The 18833-nt window shown below is 39.8% G+C and overlaps 1 protein-coding gene across 2 annotated transcripts in view; it reads left to right on the top strand.

Moving 5' to 3' along the window:
- The window catches only part of AKT3 (AKT serine/threonine kinase 3), a 194244-nt gene that overhangs the window by 126140 nt on the left and 49271 nt on the right, over positions 1-18833 (top strand). For both annotated transcript variants that reach the window (XM_053912915.1, XM_053912914.2), the window contains 5 exons: positions 551-662; positions 5475-5619; positions 11283-11414; positions 15323-15388; positions 16743-16811. In XM_053912915.1, the coding sequence (XP_053768890.1) occupies positions 551-662; positions 5475-5619; positions 11283-11414; positions 15323-15388; positions 16743-16811 (524 nt within the window). The remainder of the gene's footprint in view (positions 1-550; positions 663-5474; positions 5620-11282; positions 11415-15322; positions 15389-16742; positions 16812-18833) is intronic.

Consider the following 18833-nt stretch of genomic DNA (forward strand, 5'->3'; position numbering starts at 1 on the left):
GATTTAGTTTTAGACCAATACCTATATCCATCTATATATGTTTAATTGCGTGTGTTTCTCAGAGTATTTAATACTACTGTTCTCAGAGGTAGTTTAACTGGACAATGTAGATTTTGAAGAAATAAGTATTTCAGGTTTTAAGGGGACAGAGATCATAAAGTAAATTTTGTTTCCAAAGAAGTGTGAATTTTTAAATACTGAGATTATTTTATAAGCAAAAGAGAACTAACTGGGATGCTTTGTTTGTATTTATGGTAAGGAATAACATTGGAAAAGGGTTCAGGGTTGCTAATGAATAGCTTCGAAAGTCAGCCTAAGAAATTGGAACTTTGTCCTAGAGAGAGTGGTATATTTCTGAGTGGGATGGACCAGGCTGGCAGCTGGCATGGCCCCTGGATGGGGTCACGGTGCCGACCCCCCTGAGTGGAGAATCCCAGAATGCTGTGCGGTCCCCGTGGCTTAGTTTGGAATAGAACTCTGTAGTTCTCAACTGTTTATTTCTTGGTTTAAATATAAGTATACTCAAAGAGACATTGTATTTTGTTACTAGAATGCCAGTTAATGAAAACAGAACGACCAAAGCCAAACACATTTATTATCAGATGCCTCCAGTGGACCACTGTTATAGAGAGAACATTTCACGTGGATACGCCAGAGGAGAGGTAAGAAAGTCATTTTTTTTCTTCCATTTTGTGAAAAAGCAACAATCCAAAAAATCTATATGCATCTGACCTCACCATTTGTAAACATATGTAAACATATTTGTAAAATGCTATAGTCCCTTAATTATCATTATTCTGGTGTAATAGTTGAATAACTTGCAAAATACTAAATCAAAACTTTAGAGGTTCTGTAAGATATACTTAAGAGAAAACACCATTAAAAGTTAAAATATAAATTAAAGAAGACATTTTTAATACTGAACTGCTTTTTTAAAAAAAATGGTAGGATTCACTGTGTTTGTGTTTGGAACTCTGAGGCTAGAGGAAGCACAAGCTTTCAAGCGTCACACCACTGTGCAGGTGGCAGCCTGCAGACTCCTTGAGAAGGATGCTGAGGTTGGGTCAGGGAGAAAAAGCATAGCAGAACTGATTGGCATTGGCTGTCGTCATTGTTGAGGACGGGAGTGGCCACCCATTTCTAACCAGCTCACCAGCCTTCCTTAGGGCCACATTTTCATCTTCCTGAACTACTGCTAATTCCTGGAGTTCTCTTCCCTGCCGCCCCCCTTCTGTTTAATACCCTTTCATCTGGTTGCTCTGATACTGAGTTAGGTCCAGCGGTCACCACTGCAAATTCACTTTCCTACACATACGTTACTATATTTGACTAAAAAAAAAAAAAAACAGCTCTGGGAAGTTAAATGTTTTTAGCCTATTTTTCAAGGGAGTAAATTAGTTCTTAAAAAACTCATGTGAGTCCAAAGAAAAACTTCCCCCCCAAACCTAGTAAATAGGAAAGTATTATTTTAATAATACTTTTTGGGTCAATAAACAATAAATGGTAATACATGATTACTTCAGAAAACATAGAAAAGAAAGAAAAATAGAAAAGAACTAGAAATTATTCATAATTCTGATTCTATAACCAAAGTTGAAAGCTGACAGTTTTTTTTTATCCACTTCCAATCTCATTCTGTGAGATGGATTTAGGTCTTCAGCACACATTCAAGTTTTTGTGTCCTCTTCAACACCCACCCCCGCCTTCCCAGGCATTTCCATACGCTGAGTCCTCAGTTTGCTTATACCTTAATCCACAACGATGGTTGGGCTAGTTCCTGCGTATATGTCAGATCTGAGCTTAAAATGTCACAGTTCATGCAAAACCTCTGACTCCTACAAACTATATATTTACCTGTCTCCCGAACCTTTTGTATCAGGCGTATCGTTACTATAATCTTCGTTTGCTTGTTCAGTAGACTAAGATTCTTGATTGGCAAGGACGACGTCTTCCTCGCTCATTATTTTATTTTTAGCACACAGTCCAGGGTCCGACATAGCATTCGTTGGCTTGTTGAATGAATGGGACTTTTCCCATGCCATTATATAGTCTGTGAGTATGTTAGTCTTCATGGATTTATAACATCTCATGTAACACGATTCATCCTGCCTTCGCGTTTGCAGTGCTGGACTTAAGCCATAGCTTAAGACTTTGAAATAGTTTGCTGTTCCTACAATACCACGCTACTTTCCTGGATAATCAGTTTTCATTTGCATTTCTGACTAGAAGGAGGCAGTTGTAGTGAAAATGAAAAACAGCATATTTGTATTTATGTTAGAGTTTGTTTTTCTAAATTCATCTACAATTTGGTGTTTCGATGTTTTATGCCTTTAATGTTAATGAGGACTTAGATGTATTGAGAAAAACTCTTTATCTTCTATATTCTTTCTTCCAGTCAAAATCCTTACCTGTCGCAAACTAAATATATATCTCTAATCTATCTTTAAAAATCTTGTATTTATGTCTTTATATCATATAAGTTTAGAATCTATTTTATCCGAAAGACGAGCCTATTGTCTCACCTCCATTTATTAAATAATCCATTCTTTCCTGACTGATAAGGCATGTCGCATACGTGTGTACATAAATACTTGTATTTTTAGATCTTTTCTTTTTTCTCTTGTTTGTTTGTCGCTCTAGCGCTAGGACCACATGGTTTTAAATAAAGAATTCTAATAAAACTCCTAGCTTTTAATAAGGCAAGCTTTCCATTACTGCTATTTTTTTCCAAATGTTCTTAGCTTTTCTAGACCATTTTTTAAAATTGTGATTAAAAACCACCTAACGTGACATCTACCAAATTTTTAAGTGTGCAGCGCAGTGCTGTGAACTCTGTCTACAACAGTATATCTAGAGTAGCTCTCGAGAAACTTTTCGTCTTGTACGGCTGACACTCTCTACCCGTTGAATGGCAACTCCTCATTTCCCTCTCTCCCCGGCCCCCGGTAACCATCGTTCTGCTTTCTGCTTCCATGAGTTCGACTACTTGCAGTATCTCGTAGAAGTGAAAACATACGATATTTGTTTTTCTGTGACTGGCAGCTTTCACTTAGGATAATGGCCTCAAGGTTCATCCATGTTGTAGCACATAACATGATTCCCTTCTTTGTTTAAGACCTGATAATATTCCATCCTGCTTACCCCTGGTTTTCTTTGCCCCTTCTCTGCCAGTAGACATGTAGGTTTTTTCCATCTCTTGGCTGTTTGAATAATGCTGTAGTGAACAGGAGTGCAGATACCTTTTCGAGATCCTGATTTCATTTTATTTTGGCTAAATACCCAGAAGTGGGATTGCTGGGTCTTATGGTAGTTCTATTTCTAATATTTTTGAGGGACTTCCATAGTGTTTTCCATAGTAAATTAGACCCAAGACAAATAGAAAGAAGGAAACAATAAAGATCAGAAATCAGTGAACTTGAAAACAGAAAAATAATAGGGAATAATCAGTAAAACAAAACTAGTCCTTTGAAACAAAATTAATAGAATAGAAAGATTTTGGAAGGTTGTTAAAGAAAATAAAAAAGAAGACGCAAGTTACCAATACTGACCCAAGAAAAAATATAAAACTTAATCTAATATCAGTGAATAAAATTGAATTAGTAACTAAACCATTTTTTTTTTCAAAGAAAACTCCCAAGTACAGATGGCTTCATTCTGGTGTGTTCTGTTAAACACCAGTCCTGCAGACTCTTATTTCAGAAAATAATGGAGAAGAGAACACTTCCACTTATTTTATAAGGCCACTGTCACCCTCACCCTCCAAAACTAGGCACTATCACAAGAAGAGAGAACTGTAGCCCAATAATCTTGTGAACATAGGTGCCAAATATCTTAACAAAATTTTCACAGACAGAACCGCAAAATATGTAAAAAGGCTAACACGCCATGACCCAATGGAGTTAACCCCAAGATTTTAGTTTCATTAACATCTGAAAATCATTCAAGTAAATTCACTATATGAATAGGATGAAGGAGGAAGACTGCATGATCATTTCAACAGATGCAGAAAAAAAATTTGACAAAATTCAACACCGTTTTATAACAAAAACTCTGTTAAATAGAAAGAAAAGGGAACTTACTCAGCTTAAGGGCAGCTACAAAAAAGGTCCTCCAGTGTGTGCAGCACTCAAGGTCAAGGCCCAGCGCTTCCCAGAGAACAAGGTCAGCACGTCTGCTCTCACCACGTTTATTTAACACTGTACTGGGGGTCTGTCCCATCGAGACTACTACCAGGCAAGCGAGAGAAACAAAAGGCAAACATATTAGAAAGGAAGTAGTAAAACGTGCCTTTCCTTGCAGACAGCGTGGTTGCATGTATCAAAAATACAGAAAAATAAAAGCTCCTGGAACTCAGTGATGAATTTTAGTAAGTCTGCAGCATAAAAAGTGAACCCACAAGAACAACTCTATTTATAAATAGTAGCGAGAAAAATTAAAAATTAAATTTAAAAAACCCTCCGCAATAAAAGTATACTTAGAAATGAATTGAATTAAAGATGTACAAGACCCTTCCACAGAACATTCCAGAACATTCCTCTGGGAAGTTAAAGACCAGCATAAATGCGGAGCCATATATACCATGTTCATGGATTGCAAGACGATTTATTAATATGGCCATTCCTTCCAAATTGATCTATAGACTTAATGCGGTTCCCTTGGAAACGCTAATGGGCTTGAAGAAAAAACAAGCTGATTTTAAAATTTATATGGAAATAAACGCTGCTTGATCTGATGAGATAGCTCTCAGAAAATAAAAGCTTTGTACTGGTGCTCAAGAGACTTAATTGTTTAAGCTACAATGTATGCCTATCATTTTAAGAAAAGATACAATAAAGATTGAATTCAAAAAATAAAACTCTAAGAGAAAAACATGGAAATCATGAAAAAAGGTACTCAATTTTTTCCGCAAATGTAATTCTTTCAGTTTGAAATATTAAACATTATTTTCTAGAAAAAAGAGGAAGTTACCTGTGGTCTGGGAACAGTGAAAGGCTTTGCCTTTGAACACTTTTCTTGGGGCTTTTTTTGGACTACAGCGGGGATCTCGAGTGGGTCACTGACGGACTTAGCCATAGCTGAACAAAGCATTAAAAAAGCGCAGCAAACTTTTAAGGATCAATTTACTTTATATAAGTAAGATGTACACAATTAACAAGTTATTGTCCTTTTAAAGGATTTTAACTGAGTTTTCTTATAGTCCTTTTCTTCTTTTTCTCGTTTAAACATATCTCCAAATAAATGGTACTGCAGACTTTAGGCTGTGATGTAAAATGCCTTGGGATTAATTCCACCCTGGAGTAAGCATTGGGGGTGGGTGGGAGAGAGAGAGAGAGAGAGAGAAAGAGTGAGTGTGTGTGTGTGTGTGTGTGTGATGCTGGAGTAGACTGTATTTGTGTCCATTTCGTATGTTATGAAAAGGAAACTCGAGTTGTTTGCCATTCTCTGGGAATGAGAAGTCTCCCTTGTTTTCATAGGGAGGAATGGACAGAAGCTATTCAGGCGGTGGCAGACAGACTTCAGAGGCAGGAGGAGGAGAGAATGAACTGCAGTCCGACTTCACAGATTGATAACATCGGGGAGGAAGAGATGGATGCGTCTACAACCCATCATAAAAGAAAGGTAGAAAATAGTAACTCATCCCCTACTTAGCCCATTTATGTGGATGGAAGAAATATGCTAAAAACTGCAATTTGCAAAAAACCCCCAAAACGTCAGCCTGTTATCTGAGTGTAGTTGGTTTTTATTCAGGTGAATCTTAAATACCTGTGGTCGTTTAAACCCAAATAATTAAAGCAGCATTTTGGTGGTTCAGCAGTCGGCATTGAATGCTGATAGGGCTTAGGGGCTGGTGGCTGATGTGCCATCAGGCCACTTTCTGACCCGCATCTTCCCCTTATTGTTTCAAATACCGTTTTAGAAACTTGGAGCTGAACTGTGTTCCCTAATGATTTGGTCCTTTTCCATTTGGCACTCCGCGTGCTCCTGAAAGCAGAGGCAGGAAAGACTCCACCGCGCTTCCCGCGAGGCCCAGCCTCGCTCCTGTCAGCAGGAAAGTGAACAGTCGTGGAAATAATCATTTTTTTTTTAATTTTAGTGGAATCTCACGAGCCAGTGAGGGAAACAGACTTTTCCTCCCCTCAGTGCTCGGAATAATAAGTGCCAATTTATATAGTTATTGTGAATTGTTTTTCATTGCTGTAGAAAATTGAAAAGCAACTTCTTCATGAAAAAAATGATATTTTAAGATTAATCTAAAGGTATAGGTGTTCAAAATAGATGAACATGCCTTTTACCATGTTAGGCTATATTTGTTATAACAGATTATAAATTAATCTTCAAGAAGGAAAACACCCATTTTTAAGGTAATTATTCCTGTACTTTCTTACAAGCACAGTGATTCAGAACTCTTCGGAATTGGACTGCCTGGGTTCAAATCCTCCTCCTTCTGCATGCCAGACATGTGAACTAGGTGAAGTACTAGAGTCACACCTTAGAGTCAGTGCATGATCTCTCCCTTCTTCGAAATTTCCATCCTAACAGAATCGCTTTCTGTGTTTGATCTTGGCCAGTGTCCGAGAACCCTTCTTGTTTTCCTTGAAGACTTAGCCTCTCTTCGTTGATTGAACTGAATCTGTCTTTACTTTTAAGTCATCTTCCTCGCCTCTTGTTCCTCAGTCACTGCCAAAATAAAAACAACCTAGACCTAGCACACACTCAGAGAGAAGAACGCTTCTTTGCCAAGGGTGTGTGCACACGTACAAAATTAACGTGAAATTTAACCCTGCTCGTGATTTACAATCAGATTCCAGTGGGTCTTGTCTTTTGAATTAAAACTATCCCATTTAATAACAAGCTGTACCAGCTCTGTACCCTGTTTAATTCTGGAAATTCTTACAATCTTCTTAATAGCAAAGATTAATAATAAGACGCTGTAGAAGTAGAGGTTGAAAGTAGGGAGTTTATAACACCCTAACTAGAAATATTGTTACTGATGGAGCAAAGAATTCTGGAAATGAATATGGAAACTTACCAGAAGAACATTGATTGGAGACAAAAGATGCAAAAACGGAAAAGTGTGGCAAGATTTTTTTTTTTTTCTGTTAGGGCGGGTTATAAATGATTATATAAGTGTAACATGTATTCCCCTTTTCAAATCACTAGTGTGGATTATCTTAGAATTCATCACCTTCCCTGATGGACACTTGTAGCATTTATTATAAGGTTTTTTATTCTAGGCTCTGAGCAGTATTTGATCTCATTTATATTATCTCACTTAATCCTCACAAGAATCGTCTGTCGTAGGTGCCATTATTATCCCATCTTACAGTGGAATCATCTGACATTCAGAGAGCTTAAGTACCATGCTCAAGCATATGGGGACTTGCAATTATACACTGTACAACGCCAGTGTGCGGCTTACTTCTTTTTGTTGATTCAAACACCTTGAGTCTTTACAGTCTCTGTAATTGTTATACTCATAATCAAGTTCTATTAGAAACAAAATGATACCGGTATTCACTCTCTTCTGTGACTGTACTCTTCTTCAAATTATTATTTCAAATTGGTGGCCTTATGTAATGTTTGGATATTAGTTAATTTTATTTATATGATAGCCTTCTTGGAAAAATCAGTAGAAGTTTAATAATACAGGCTAGTGGTAGGTAGCGGGAATTCGCCCCGTGTGGTGGTGGGAAAGTTTCTTAATCCATAAGGGCAGGGAACAGTGGTACTTAACTCATACGGTTGTGAGGGTTAAAATGAGGGACTTCTTGTAAAGTGCTTATACGCTGAGTGCTCACTGAGTATTAGCTATTATTGTTAGCTAGTACTCTACTTCATCCACACAGAGTTAAAAACATATCCCTTTTAAAGCAGGTTTTCTGAGAATTCTCTTGCTAAAACAGTCTCCAAAATGAAAACTTGATAGCATTTTGAACTGTGGGGGTTCTGTTGTCTTATTGGGCCTGTATCTGATCTTGATGGTTCTTTTTAGATTTCAGTTTGTTTAAAATTGCATAGCATAAAATAGTTTCAGTGGCAACGAGTTCAGAAAAATATAGAACATTGTACTCCTCCCTGTTCTTTAACGGTCCTAATAATTTGGTTAAAAGCGGGGAAGTCACTGTTGTCACTTCCGCAGGTAAATGGCTCTCGGACTGTATTCTTTATGTGTATCCGTTGCCATAGAGAGAACTGTAGAAGTCCTGATCGCTTTTCATTGCAGACGGCAAACACGGACATTCTGAAATAAGAACGTCCTTCTCATAATGTACAGAGCACCTTTTCTTCTGTGTTCACGCTTGAAAACCGGGCCGTAGCTTGAAGCGAATAGCTGCTATTTAAGGTAGCGAGGCGACTCGGGGGTGGAGAGGAGAGCACGGGCCGCACAGCCAGATGTGAGTGCTGTTCTGGGTTTAAGTTAGCAGGTGATGTATCGGAGGGATTTGCTAGGAGACCTGACTTGGGTGCCGCACGCCCAGTACAGTGTACAGGTGATGTGCTGTGGAATTGTGCATCCGGAACCGGTATAATGTTGTTAACCAGAGTCACCCCAGTAGAGTCAATGAAAAGGAAAAACGATATTCTCAATATAGTTTTAATTTTATTTTTTTAAAAAATAAAGGATTTGCTGGGACTCAGAAGTGCCTGATTTGGTTTACCAAGCTGCCGTTCTCTGGGCCCATCAGGAGGGGAGGGGACACGGCCTTAAGGGACCAACAGCCAGATGAGAATCAGTTTTGCTTAATTTTGAAGTGACCCCGTAGGCCTCTCTGGGGGCAGCTGGTGATCATCTCACGATTTAGGTATAAAGGGTAGGCCATACCTCCAATCTTCCCCTGAAGGCTGACTCCAGTTCTTGGCATTTTGTTACTAATGCCTGGCCACAGGAACTCGAAGCTCAGTTAGCATTTGGACAAAGCGAAGAGTTGGACGAACCGGCTGAAATCCTGTGATCTCTCACTGCCTGGCCTTATCAGGGCTGTAGAAACGGACCGGTCAGGTGACAGCGCTCCCTGCCCATGAGGAAGAGAACCAGGGGGCATGGGCAGAGGTGTGGGCAGATGGGTGAACCTCTGGAGAGCCCCCCCTTTTAACTTAGTGTCCCAGGGGCTGTATTTGGGTTAGTTCTTCCACTGTAAATGTATATGGAATTTACCTGTTTTGACTAAATTTACTAAACCTCTACATTCTTTTCTGAGAGATTCCTTATATTCCTCTTCAATTCTATATTCCTATTCTAACCTAATTTTTGGACTAGATATTTGGTCTTTTTCTCATACTCTAGTGTCTGTGATTTCGATACACTGAGTAAGCGTGTTATATGCGCACGTGCATCTCTTAGCCTAACGCAGTCCCACTGGCTGTCAGACATTATTTAAGGAAAGAGGATGCCTGTAAAATGTTCACCTGCTGGATTTCCAGGGCTGGGTCTGGGAGGTTCTTTTTGCTCGAGAGTAACCATGCTCTCATTTTTTATTAAAATCTTATGTATCTTTTCCCTTAACACCATGCAAAAGAGGAAAACATTTTGTTACAAGTTACATTTCACTTGTAAAGACTAGATAATTACTGCGCACACCAGGCTGAGCATGAGCGTTTGGTATCAAAGAGGATTTTACAATGTTCTGAAGGTTTGTCAAAACAGATACGAAATCTGGTTCTGATTTCATCACACAGAGTGCTTCTTACTAATATCGGTTTCCAGGCAAATCCCTTTTTTAAGACCGGCAGAATCCCCGACAGAAGCTGTGGGCTGTCGTACCTTTCCAATCTCCCCGTCCCGAAGGATCACAGTCCTAAAGGAGCGTAGTAATATTTTCTGACGACGTATTACTTTTCATCTGAAAACATCGTAAAGCAGTTTGAAAATTCTTTTTTGATTTTTATCCCTAAGAATTCTGTTCAGTTGATATGAGTAATGGGACACGGCAAGTATCATTTTCCAGCTCTCTTAGATTAAACAAAACGTTGAGGGCGCTGCTCAAGGGAAGCCCTAAGCAATACAATGACACAGCCAATTTGTGAAAATAACATCTCTCCTTATTGCCATGGGACGAAGAGCCCAAGTTCAGTGTCTTAAAACAATCACAGTATGTCATTTCTCATGATTCCGTGGTTTGCTTGGGCAATTCCGCTGGCCTCAAATGTATCTCTCCAAGCAGCTGCATTCAGCACGTGGGCTGGTTTGGAAAGTGCAAGAAGGCCTCGCTCAGGGAGTCCCTGCTTCCCCTCATGTGATCTCCCTGCACATGGTGTCTCACGTTCCAGCACCTCTCTGCCTGGCCTCCCTCTCCAGCAGAACGGCCTGGACTTTCTGCAGCGTGAGAGCTTGCTGTTTCACGAATGACAGGCTTAGAGGCTAGGTCTGGGACTGGCCCTGTGCCACTTGGACCCACTTTGTGTTCAGGGCAGGACACAGCGCCAGCCCAGGGAGGGAGAAGGTTGACTCCACCTCGGCTGGGCAGACAGGCCTGTGCATAGACCAAAGGTGGCGTTGGCTTTCGAGACTACTTAGCACAAATAGCTTGGTGTGTCTGTAGTATTCCTTGATTTTTAAAAGTCTATTCATGAAAATGAAATTATCAGCTAGCTTTTTAAACTATAGTCTGTATATTTAGTTCCAATTGTTTGATTTTTTAGTTGAGTTAATAAATGTACTTGATTATTTTCCTGATGTCTTTTGCTACTTTTCTCTTGAACTAGAGGTATTATTGAATGGTTCACACATTCTAACTTGACATCTGGAAGAATTATAGGCAGCATATAATGTTGAAAATGAACATAGGCATTCACTTGTAAAGTTTTTACAATTTTTTACATAAATTTAGTTACGTAAGGGATATGGATTGGCTTGCCATTTTCTTACACTGTTTTTGTCTGGTTTCGTATCAGGGTCATGGCGACCTGGTAGAATGAATTGGGAATGTGCTCTCCTTTTCTATTTCCTGTAGGAGTTTATACAGAATTGGTATTATTTCTTCCCCAAATGTTTATAGAACTCACCAGCAAAACCATCTGGTCCTGGAGTTTTTCTTGACTGACAATTTGAGGAGCTGAGGAATTCTAGGTTCAAAATTATTGTCTCCAATATCTGAGAATTGCTTCAGCGATTTCCAGCATCCACGATTGCTGATGAGACAGCCAGTGATTCTTACTCATTTCAGAGTGTTTAGAAATGGGTAAAATTGGCTTTAGAGTGGATATGGCAAATGTATCTGTAGATGTTTAACAAAAAAATTGCATCAGATATTTCATTGATTTTTTTAATTTGTATTTTCCAGACAATGAATGATTTTGACTATTTGAAACTACTAGGTAAAGGCACTTTTGGGAAAGTTATTTTGGTTCGAGAGAAGGCAAGTGGGAAATACTATGCTATGAAGATTCTGAAGAAAGAAGTTATTATTGCAAAGGTAACCGAAATTGTCATTTGTGCCGCACACCCGTGTATGGTCACGCACGCGTGTGACCAATGTGGGAGTTCCATTAAATAACTGAGGTGTCGATTGTAGGCTGCTGCTATCAGGATGTCTGTATGGTGACATTTATCGTATTAACGCTTTCAGAAGTTTATAATATTACCTGAATATTACATACTGAAGCTATTTTATTCCCTTGAGGAGGTAGAAATATTTATTCCGTGTCGTTTGGGAGAATGTTTTTACTACATATTTGTGACCTATATCACTAATTACACTAATGCTGTTTTTTTATTTCCCCCCAACATTCTGAATTTCTTATTAAGTAAGAGGGGTTAGTATAACAGATGACTTGTACTCATAAATTATACAGCTTATTTGTGTTGAATGGAAAAGCATCCTTGAAAGATTTGAAAATACTAGGATAATGAAACTAAAAGAAATGATAGTCTTTGAAATTCTTTCTGGAGAACTCCCTCCTCATCACTCCGTTCACTTATACCAGTAATTGACATGCTAATGATGCCAGTCCTCAGGGTTCTAAATTAAATCCCACTTCCCTCAATAGGTCGATTTGATAGGCTTTATAAATTGGTCCATGCCCTACTTAATTCAGCAAGTGACGTGTCATATTATTGTGATACTTTGTAGACTGCGTTACTTACATCAGCATTTACTCATCTGGAGTGTACTGCCCACCCACGTGAAGTTACGCCCCGTCCCCGCCCTGTGTCTTGCACATTTGTTTTAATCTCAACTCCTTCTCTGTCAGTGTCTGGTATTGGAAATAACATGGACCTAGAGTCAGCCAGGCCCCGGTTTATATCTCAGCTTTGCCTCTCATCACCCGATGACCTCTCACCACCAGCGGCTGGGGGAGGACCAGTCCCTCAGGGACATTTGAAAATATCTGTGTGGGAGTGGGGTGGGGGCGTATGTGCTCGTCAGAGTGACTCGGGAGGGCAAATGCTGGCAGTTACCAGATAGAGGCCAAGCATGCTAAGCAGCCCGCAGCCCAGGAGAGTCTTAGTTTTCTCATTTGTAAAAATTTTACTTGTGAGAAACAATATTCCTGGACAAGAATATTATGTTGAGTAGAGTATGCAAAGGACTTGGCATAACACCTGGCTCATACTATAATTAAATTGATATTTTCTAGGAGGTAGCACAGGTATGGTGGGCTCTGCTCCTTACTTGCGGATCCCCAAACGAATCACTCAGCTTTGTTTTTGCCATTGTTTCCTCATCTGAAGCACCAGGATGCTAACAGTGTCCCTCTTGTAGGTGGGTTGTTGGCAGGATTGAATGAACGCATTAGTAAGTGGAAAAGCATTTGCCATCATTCTTGAATATAAGTAGTTATATACGTATATATGAGGTAAAGTCAGAGTTAGAATGGTATTAAGTGAAAATGACTGTATTGCTGTTACGTATATTTTCTGTGATTATCATTGCCACCTACTGTGTGTCATGTAAACATCATTCCCGTTCTGTGTTTCCTTTCATACACAAGCCTCGCTTGGGTCCTGTCTGACCTCACTAATTGTACTTTTCTGCACAACTGTGCAAAGCTGGGTATGCTTCACAAATGAGAGGGTGTTCTGGTCTCTGTAGATCCTTGCCGCTTTCCCCAACAAACCCACGTATCAGTTTCTTGAAGGAAGAGCTGCCTATTCACAGCGAAAAGATGAACAGTGTGACGTGTTGGCATCTGACAAGACCCGGGGTCTGCGTGCCGAGGTGCCCATCTCAGCGTCGTCTCAGGAGTGAGCGATGCCCATGTGCCTTAGGGCTGCGGGCATCACCTGGTCAGGTAGATGCTAAGCTGCGTGAAGACAGAAGGTAGCGCTGCGAAGTAGAAATGACCCTTAACATTGGACTCAGACGTCGGCTCAGGGTTGACTTTCTCACCTGTAGCCTGAGCCATGGGACTTCATGAAGCCTACCTGCAGAGCTGCTACAGGATGAAAAGAGATGCCACCCTTGGTGGCCCTGATAATGGGGTACAGGAGTTCCCTTCCTCCACTTCTGTGCCATTTCCTGCTCCTCATCCTACCCCCCTCAAAGCACAGTTACCACACAGCAGTAAGAGGGGCAATAAGGGGAGACATTTTGGCCATGTATAGTTGGGGGTGGTGATAAATCGGAGAGAATTGCAAAAATAAATCCAGCGAGGACTATTCTGTTGTTTCACATTCTCAAGAAATAAAATCCCATTTTCAGTAAAGCTTCTGTCTGTGAAAACAATTGTTTTAAAATTCATTATTCAGTATTTAACCACAGATGAGTATACAGTCACGTGACGCCTAATGGTGTTTGGGTCAACAATGGACCACAGATAAGACCTGGTCCCGGAGATTACTACACAGGAGCTGAAAAGTTCCCGTCACCTAGGGACGTCAGGACGTCATAGCTCAGTGCACGGCTCACGTGTTTGAGGTGAGGCAGCTGCAAAGAGACCTATTGCACCGCCGGTCCTACAAAAGACTACGTTCAATTATGTGCAGTCTCTAATAGTTGCTCATGATCATAAACGATTGTTACTGGTTTGTGTACTTACTACGCTCCTCATCATTATTGTAGAGTGCACTCTCTGCCTATCAAAAGTAAGATCTGCTGTAAACAGTAGGCTGTGTTTGCTGGCTGCAGCCTCATGCCTCTCGTGTTTACTGTGTCTCTAATGCACCGTTTTCCCTTGTGCTGATTTAATCTCACGTCATTTGTTCATTACGGCCCCTAAACGTACAAAATCCATAGCTGACTGTTGCAGTAAGAGGCCACATAGACAGATTAACCTGGAAAGGAAATGAAAAGAGATCAAGGACCATGAAGGTGGAAACCGGTGGTGGGTAGTGGTCATCACTCAGGCGCGTCCCCTCCTGCCCCACCTACGATCCTGGAGAACAAGAGCATCTATCCCACTGGAGCCACGAGGCTGACACGGATTTGGGGGGGCCTGTCTCAGACAGAGGGAGACTGCTAATGAACACATCGAAGACCAGACACAAGTGTGTCCCTCTCAGCACCATGAAGATCATGGTCAAAGCCTAAAGTTTGCTGGCCATGCTGAAAGAAAAGGCTGTCCCCAGTGTTGATGCTGACTGTACCGCCGGCTCTGGGCGGTGGGAAGGATTCAAGAACCCACATTTGTTCCTAAGGCGAGAGCGAGCTATGAGGCTGCTAGCACCAGTGTGGAGGCAGCCGAGGATGTTCGGAAACTCCGGGTGCGCTGACTGGGGAGGAAAATCACTCGCCAGAGAAAATAGTCAGCGTGGATGAAACCTCCCTGTTCTGGAAGCAGACACCTGGAAGGACTTTGATCCATAAGCAGGCCGAGTCAATGCCAGGTCTCAAGGCTTTGAAGGGCAGGGTGACGGTCTTGTTTGGGGGCAGTGTTGCAGGTCACAGATTGAAACCGTTTGTGACCAGGCACAGGGAGAACCCAGGGCCCACAAGCTCATCAGTGAGTGCACGTGGCCAGTGAGCTACAGGGGCATTAAGAAGCTGTGGTTGCCCCGCTCCTCCTCCTCTGCATCCTCCTGAATTGCTAGGCAGCCAGATAAAAGGGGGATGTCTAGGAGCCATTATCAACAATAAGGAAATTCTTGAAAGGTATTTTTGGGGTGATTTTTGTATCATTATTGATATACTTTAAGTATGACTGACTTTATATGAATTTATGCTTTTATAGCCATCTGATGTAAGTCATTCAATTGATTTGTGTGTGTGTGTGTGTGTGTGTGTGTGTGGTGGAAGCTTAGCAATAAAGGAAGCATGTCACTGTGGTATAAAATCTTTTTCTGTTTCTAGGTTTTCGTCTTCAGGCCTTAGGGAAGTGGCAAAATTTTTACATTATTTGTGCTTAGAACATATATTAAAGGTTTTGCCGTTTTCTGTTGTAGGATGAGGTGGCACACACTCTCACAGAAAGCAGAGTATTAAAGAACACTAGACACCCCTTTTTAACGGTAAGTGAAGAGAGGGCAGATGTTATAACTGTAACATCTTCAGTTTATGGGAGTTGTACAGAAATAAGCTAAGAAAAATAACATTTTAAGTAACCTTAATTTAGGTGTGCCATTTTCTGAGTATAAAGGCCATAAGTCGTATTTCTTCAAAATTATCCAAATGTATGGATTGAATTTACAATATTGCATGCATCTGTAATCCCTCCCATTCTGCCCCTGCTATTTGGAGGGGTTTTTTCCTCCCGTGAATTTCATTACCTTTAATAAAAAAATTTCATACAGCAAATAAATCACCTGTGGCATTTTAAAGAGACCACTGAGAAAATGGTGCACTTACAAAAAGGTTCTACTAAAAAGATTAGTAGGAAGTATTTTTATATTGCATTTGCTTATTGGCTTCTAATAAATGTATAAATGATCGGGCAGCATTGGCTTCAAATATGCAAGGCAGAAATGTTTACTGCGTATTTTTGTTGTTCAAATTGAGACTTTAGGTGCAAAGTACTGTAAGAAACACAGGGCTACTCGAGTAGATTAAAATAAAGATAGGGTAAGTCATGATCTTTCTTCGCTAGACAAAGTATAAATGGACTTACTTGTTTGTTATGAAACAAACTGATTTTTTTAGTCCTGTTCCTAAGAATGCTTATAATTGAGGCATAATTTGCAAAGTTTCTGTATATTTCTGGTTCCAATGAAGTATATTAAGCTATAAAAATAACAGCTTGACTTTCAAAAGGAGGAACCTCTTAAAGATGTAGGATTAGCCATAGTGGGAATTTTCAGAGGAGTGGTCAGATATTTAGACCTAACGTGCTGTGTTGGTGTGTTTCCCACCCAGTGTGTTAAGGTAGTTCTGAAGTTTTGGTGCCTTTAGAACCTATAAAAGTCCATGGACAGACTCCATTAAATTGGGTCCTGTTATGTAACCTATATGCAAAAAGTGATGTCGTCCTCTATTAGATCCCCAAATACAATGGCCAGGCCTGTGTTCCTTGGACTTCCACTAGAGTAATTTGGTCACCCTCACTTTAAGGTCGCATGGATGAGAACTTTGGGGACCAGTACAAGCTGATATAGATGACCCAGTAGCTTGAGAAGTGCTTGTCACAATTTCTAAGTTAGTTTTTCCTTAAAGTTTTACTTTTTCCCTAGCAATGCCCAGTGCTAATCTAAACATAATTTGTTTTATTTTCCTCATAAACTCCTACTTAAGCACTCTTAAGGAGTGAGTAGACTCGTCAGGAAGAATAACAGTTCATTTCCTCAATCATGCTTACCGTCTCTGAGTGTTCTGTTTGGTACCATTATAGCGATGTAGGATTCTAATAACATGTTTTCTTTTTCATTTCAGTCCTTGAAATATTCCTTCCAGACTAAGGACCGATTGTGTTTTGTGATGGAATATGTTAATGGAGGAGAGGTGAGTTGCCAAGTAAATCCAGCTTTTGCATCTGCGTGGTGATATTGTCAGTGGTTTTAAATGTTATTTAACATGTAAGTTACAGGATTGCAGTTCTCTGCTTCCTGGGAGGAGTTTGTGTAGTTCTTTCTACTATTGAGTAGATGAGAGCTAATTCCTAATGAAATGTAACAACTGTTTATCTTTTAATCATTACTTTTGTAAATTGGTAAGTGTAATCATATTTTACTTCTGTCTGTATTTTCTAACTGTAAACATTTTTAACAAACGTGAAATCATGAAATCACATTATTAATTTTGAAAATGAAAAATATAGGATTTATGATGCTCTTTACAAAGTTCTTCCTCAAGTTTTTTGAAACTTGTAAAACATTATTTTACTCATTTTAAACTCAACTGAACAGTCTCTAGGCACATGGTGACTGAATTTTCTCTTCTTCTGCATCGTAGTTAGAGTAATCTTGACTGTAAAAGACTTTTAAGGGGTCTTGCAGTTGTGAAGGGAAATTCAGTGATTTCAGTAGTGTATTTCACTCATTCCTTTCTCCTTCCTATTTTGATCAAAATTAATGCGAGGGAAAAATAAAATTTACTAGAATAGTTCATTGGAAATATTTTACATTGTGGGTTTTCTGAAGTAAATTTAAATTTAATAAATAGGGGCTTGCATCTCAGAGATTTTAAAAGTCTTATTTTCCAAAATAAATGAAATACCCTCTATAGAACATTTGCTCCTATGAAATTATCTGACTTGTAAGAATTAGTTCATTGCAAAAATTCATTTACTCACTTGGGTGAGCACATTCTGAGTGCCTGGGCAGTGTGGGCTTATCTTTTGTTTTGTTTTTTGTTTTGGGTTTTTTTTGCTTTCTGGTTTTTTTTTATTATTATTGTTCAATTATGGTTGTCTGCATTTTCTCCCCACCCCTCCATGTTGGGAGGGGTTATCTTAACGTTTAAGGCATCATCCTTGTGTATGTCGTGTCCCCACTTTCTCTTCTTTTAGGTTATCAAATGTACTTATACATTTTAAATGTACTTTATAAATGCAAATAGTTATTTAATTGGTGGAACTTAATGGGATGACTTCAGTTCCTAATTGATCATTTCTGGGAAGGAAACTTGAGGAAAACGATGGTGATTTATTACTTTTGGGTCTGCTTAGGTTCGCCATGTCGTTTACTCTGCCTAGGGGCGCTTCCTAGAAATGCAAAATACTCAACTGCTGTAGAAAAGAATTCTGAACATAGCACTTTGCTTTTTGAAATAAGATGGAAATAGAAAGAAGTAAGGGGAGCTATAAACCCACACAAACACTCCACAGCTATACCTATGGATGCACCTGGGGGGGAATATCTGTGTAACATCTGAAGGACTTGAGCAGGAGGACGCCCGTCTGTTGAAGAAGAAGCTCTGGTAGATTTATGGTGCTTATTACCCAAATGCAGCATCCTCAGAGCTCTTTATATCAATGCTCATCCTCAGGCGTCTTTAGTGACCCCATTGAAGTAATTTTAACTAGCCCAGTGTTTACTCAACTCATCCTTACTGACAGTTGGTTTTTAATTAGCAGTAGCATCCTTTCCGCCCGTGTGCTGAAATGTTTATCTTAAAATATAAATACAACAGTGGAGATGTTTCTTTTCTTATACTTTCTTCACATGTTGTGAATCCATGGATTTCTTTCAGCCTAATATACTGCATGCTTGGTATTATCACTGTGTTTGCCAGTGCTGTTCAAAGCAATAAATAATCTTGATGTAAGTGGATTTTGAATAAACACTGGTTGCAGAAAATTAACAGTGGCTGCTCACAGGCCTATCAGTACAATGGAGTCCCATCATAATCACATTTAACTTATATATAAACTCAAAGAAAGAGGCTCAGCAAAAGATAGGATGGATGGATGGGTGGGTGGGTGGGTGGGTGGGTGGATGGGTGGATGGTTGGATGGATGGATGGGTGGATGGATGGGTGGTTGGGTGGATGGATGGATGGGTGGATGGATGGGTGGATGATTGG

The sequence above is a fragment of the Desmodus rotundus genome, chromosome 10, assembly GCF_022682495.2.
Source record: "Desmodus rotundus isolate HL8 chromosome 10, HLdesRot8A.1, whole genome shotgun sequence".
Classification (NCBI taxonomy): domain Eukaryota; kingdom Metazoa; phylum Chordata; class Mammalia; order Chiroptera; family Phyllostomidae; genus Desmodus; species Desmodus rotundus.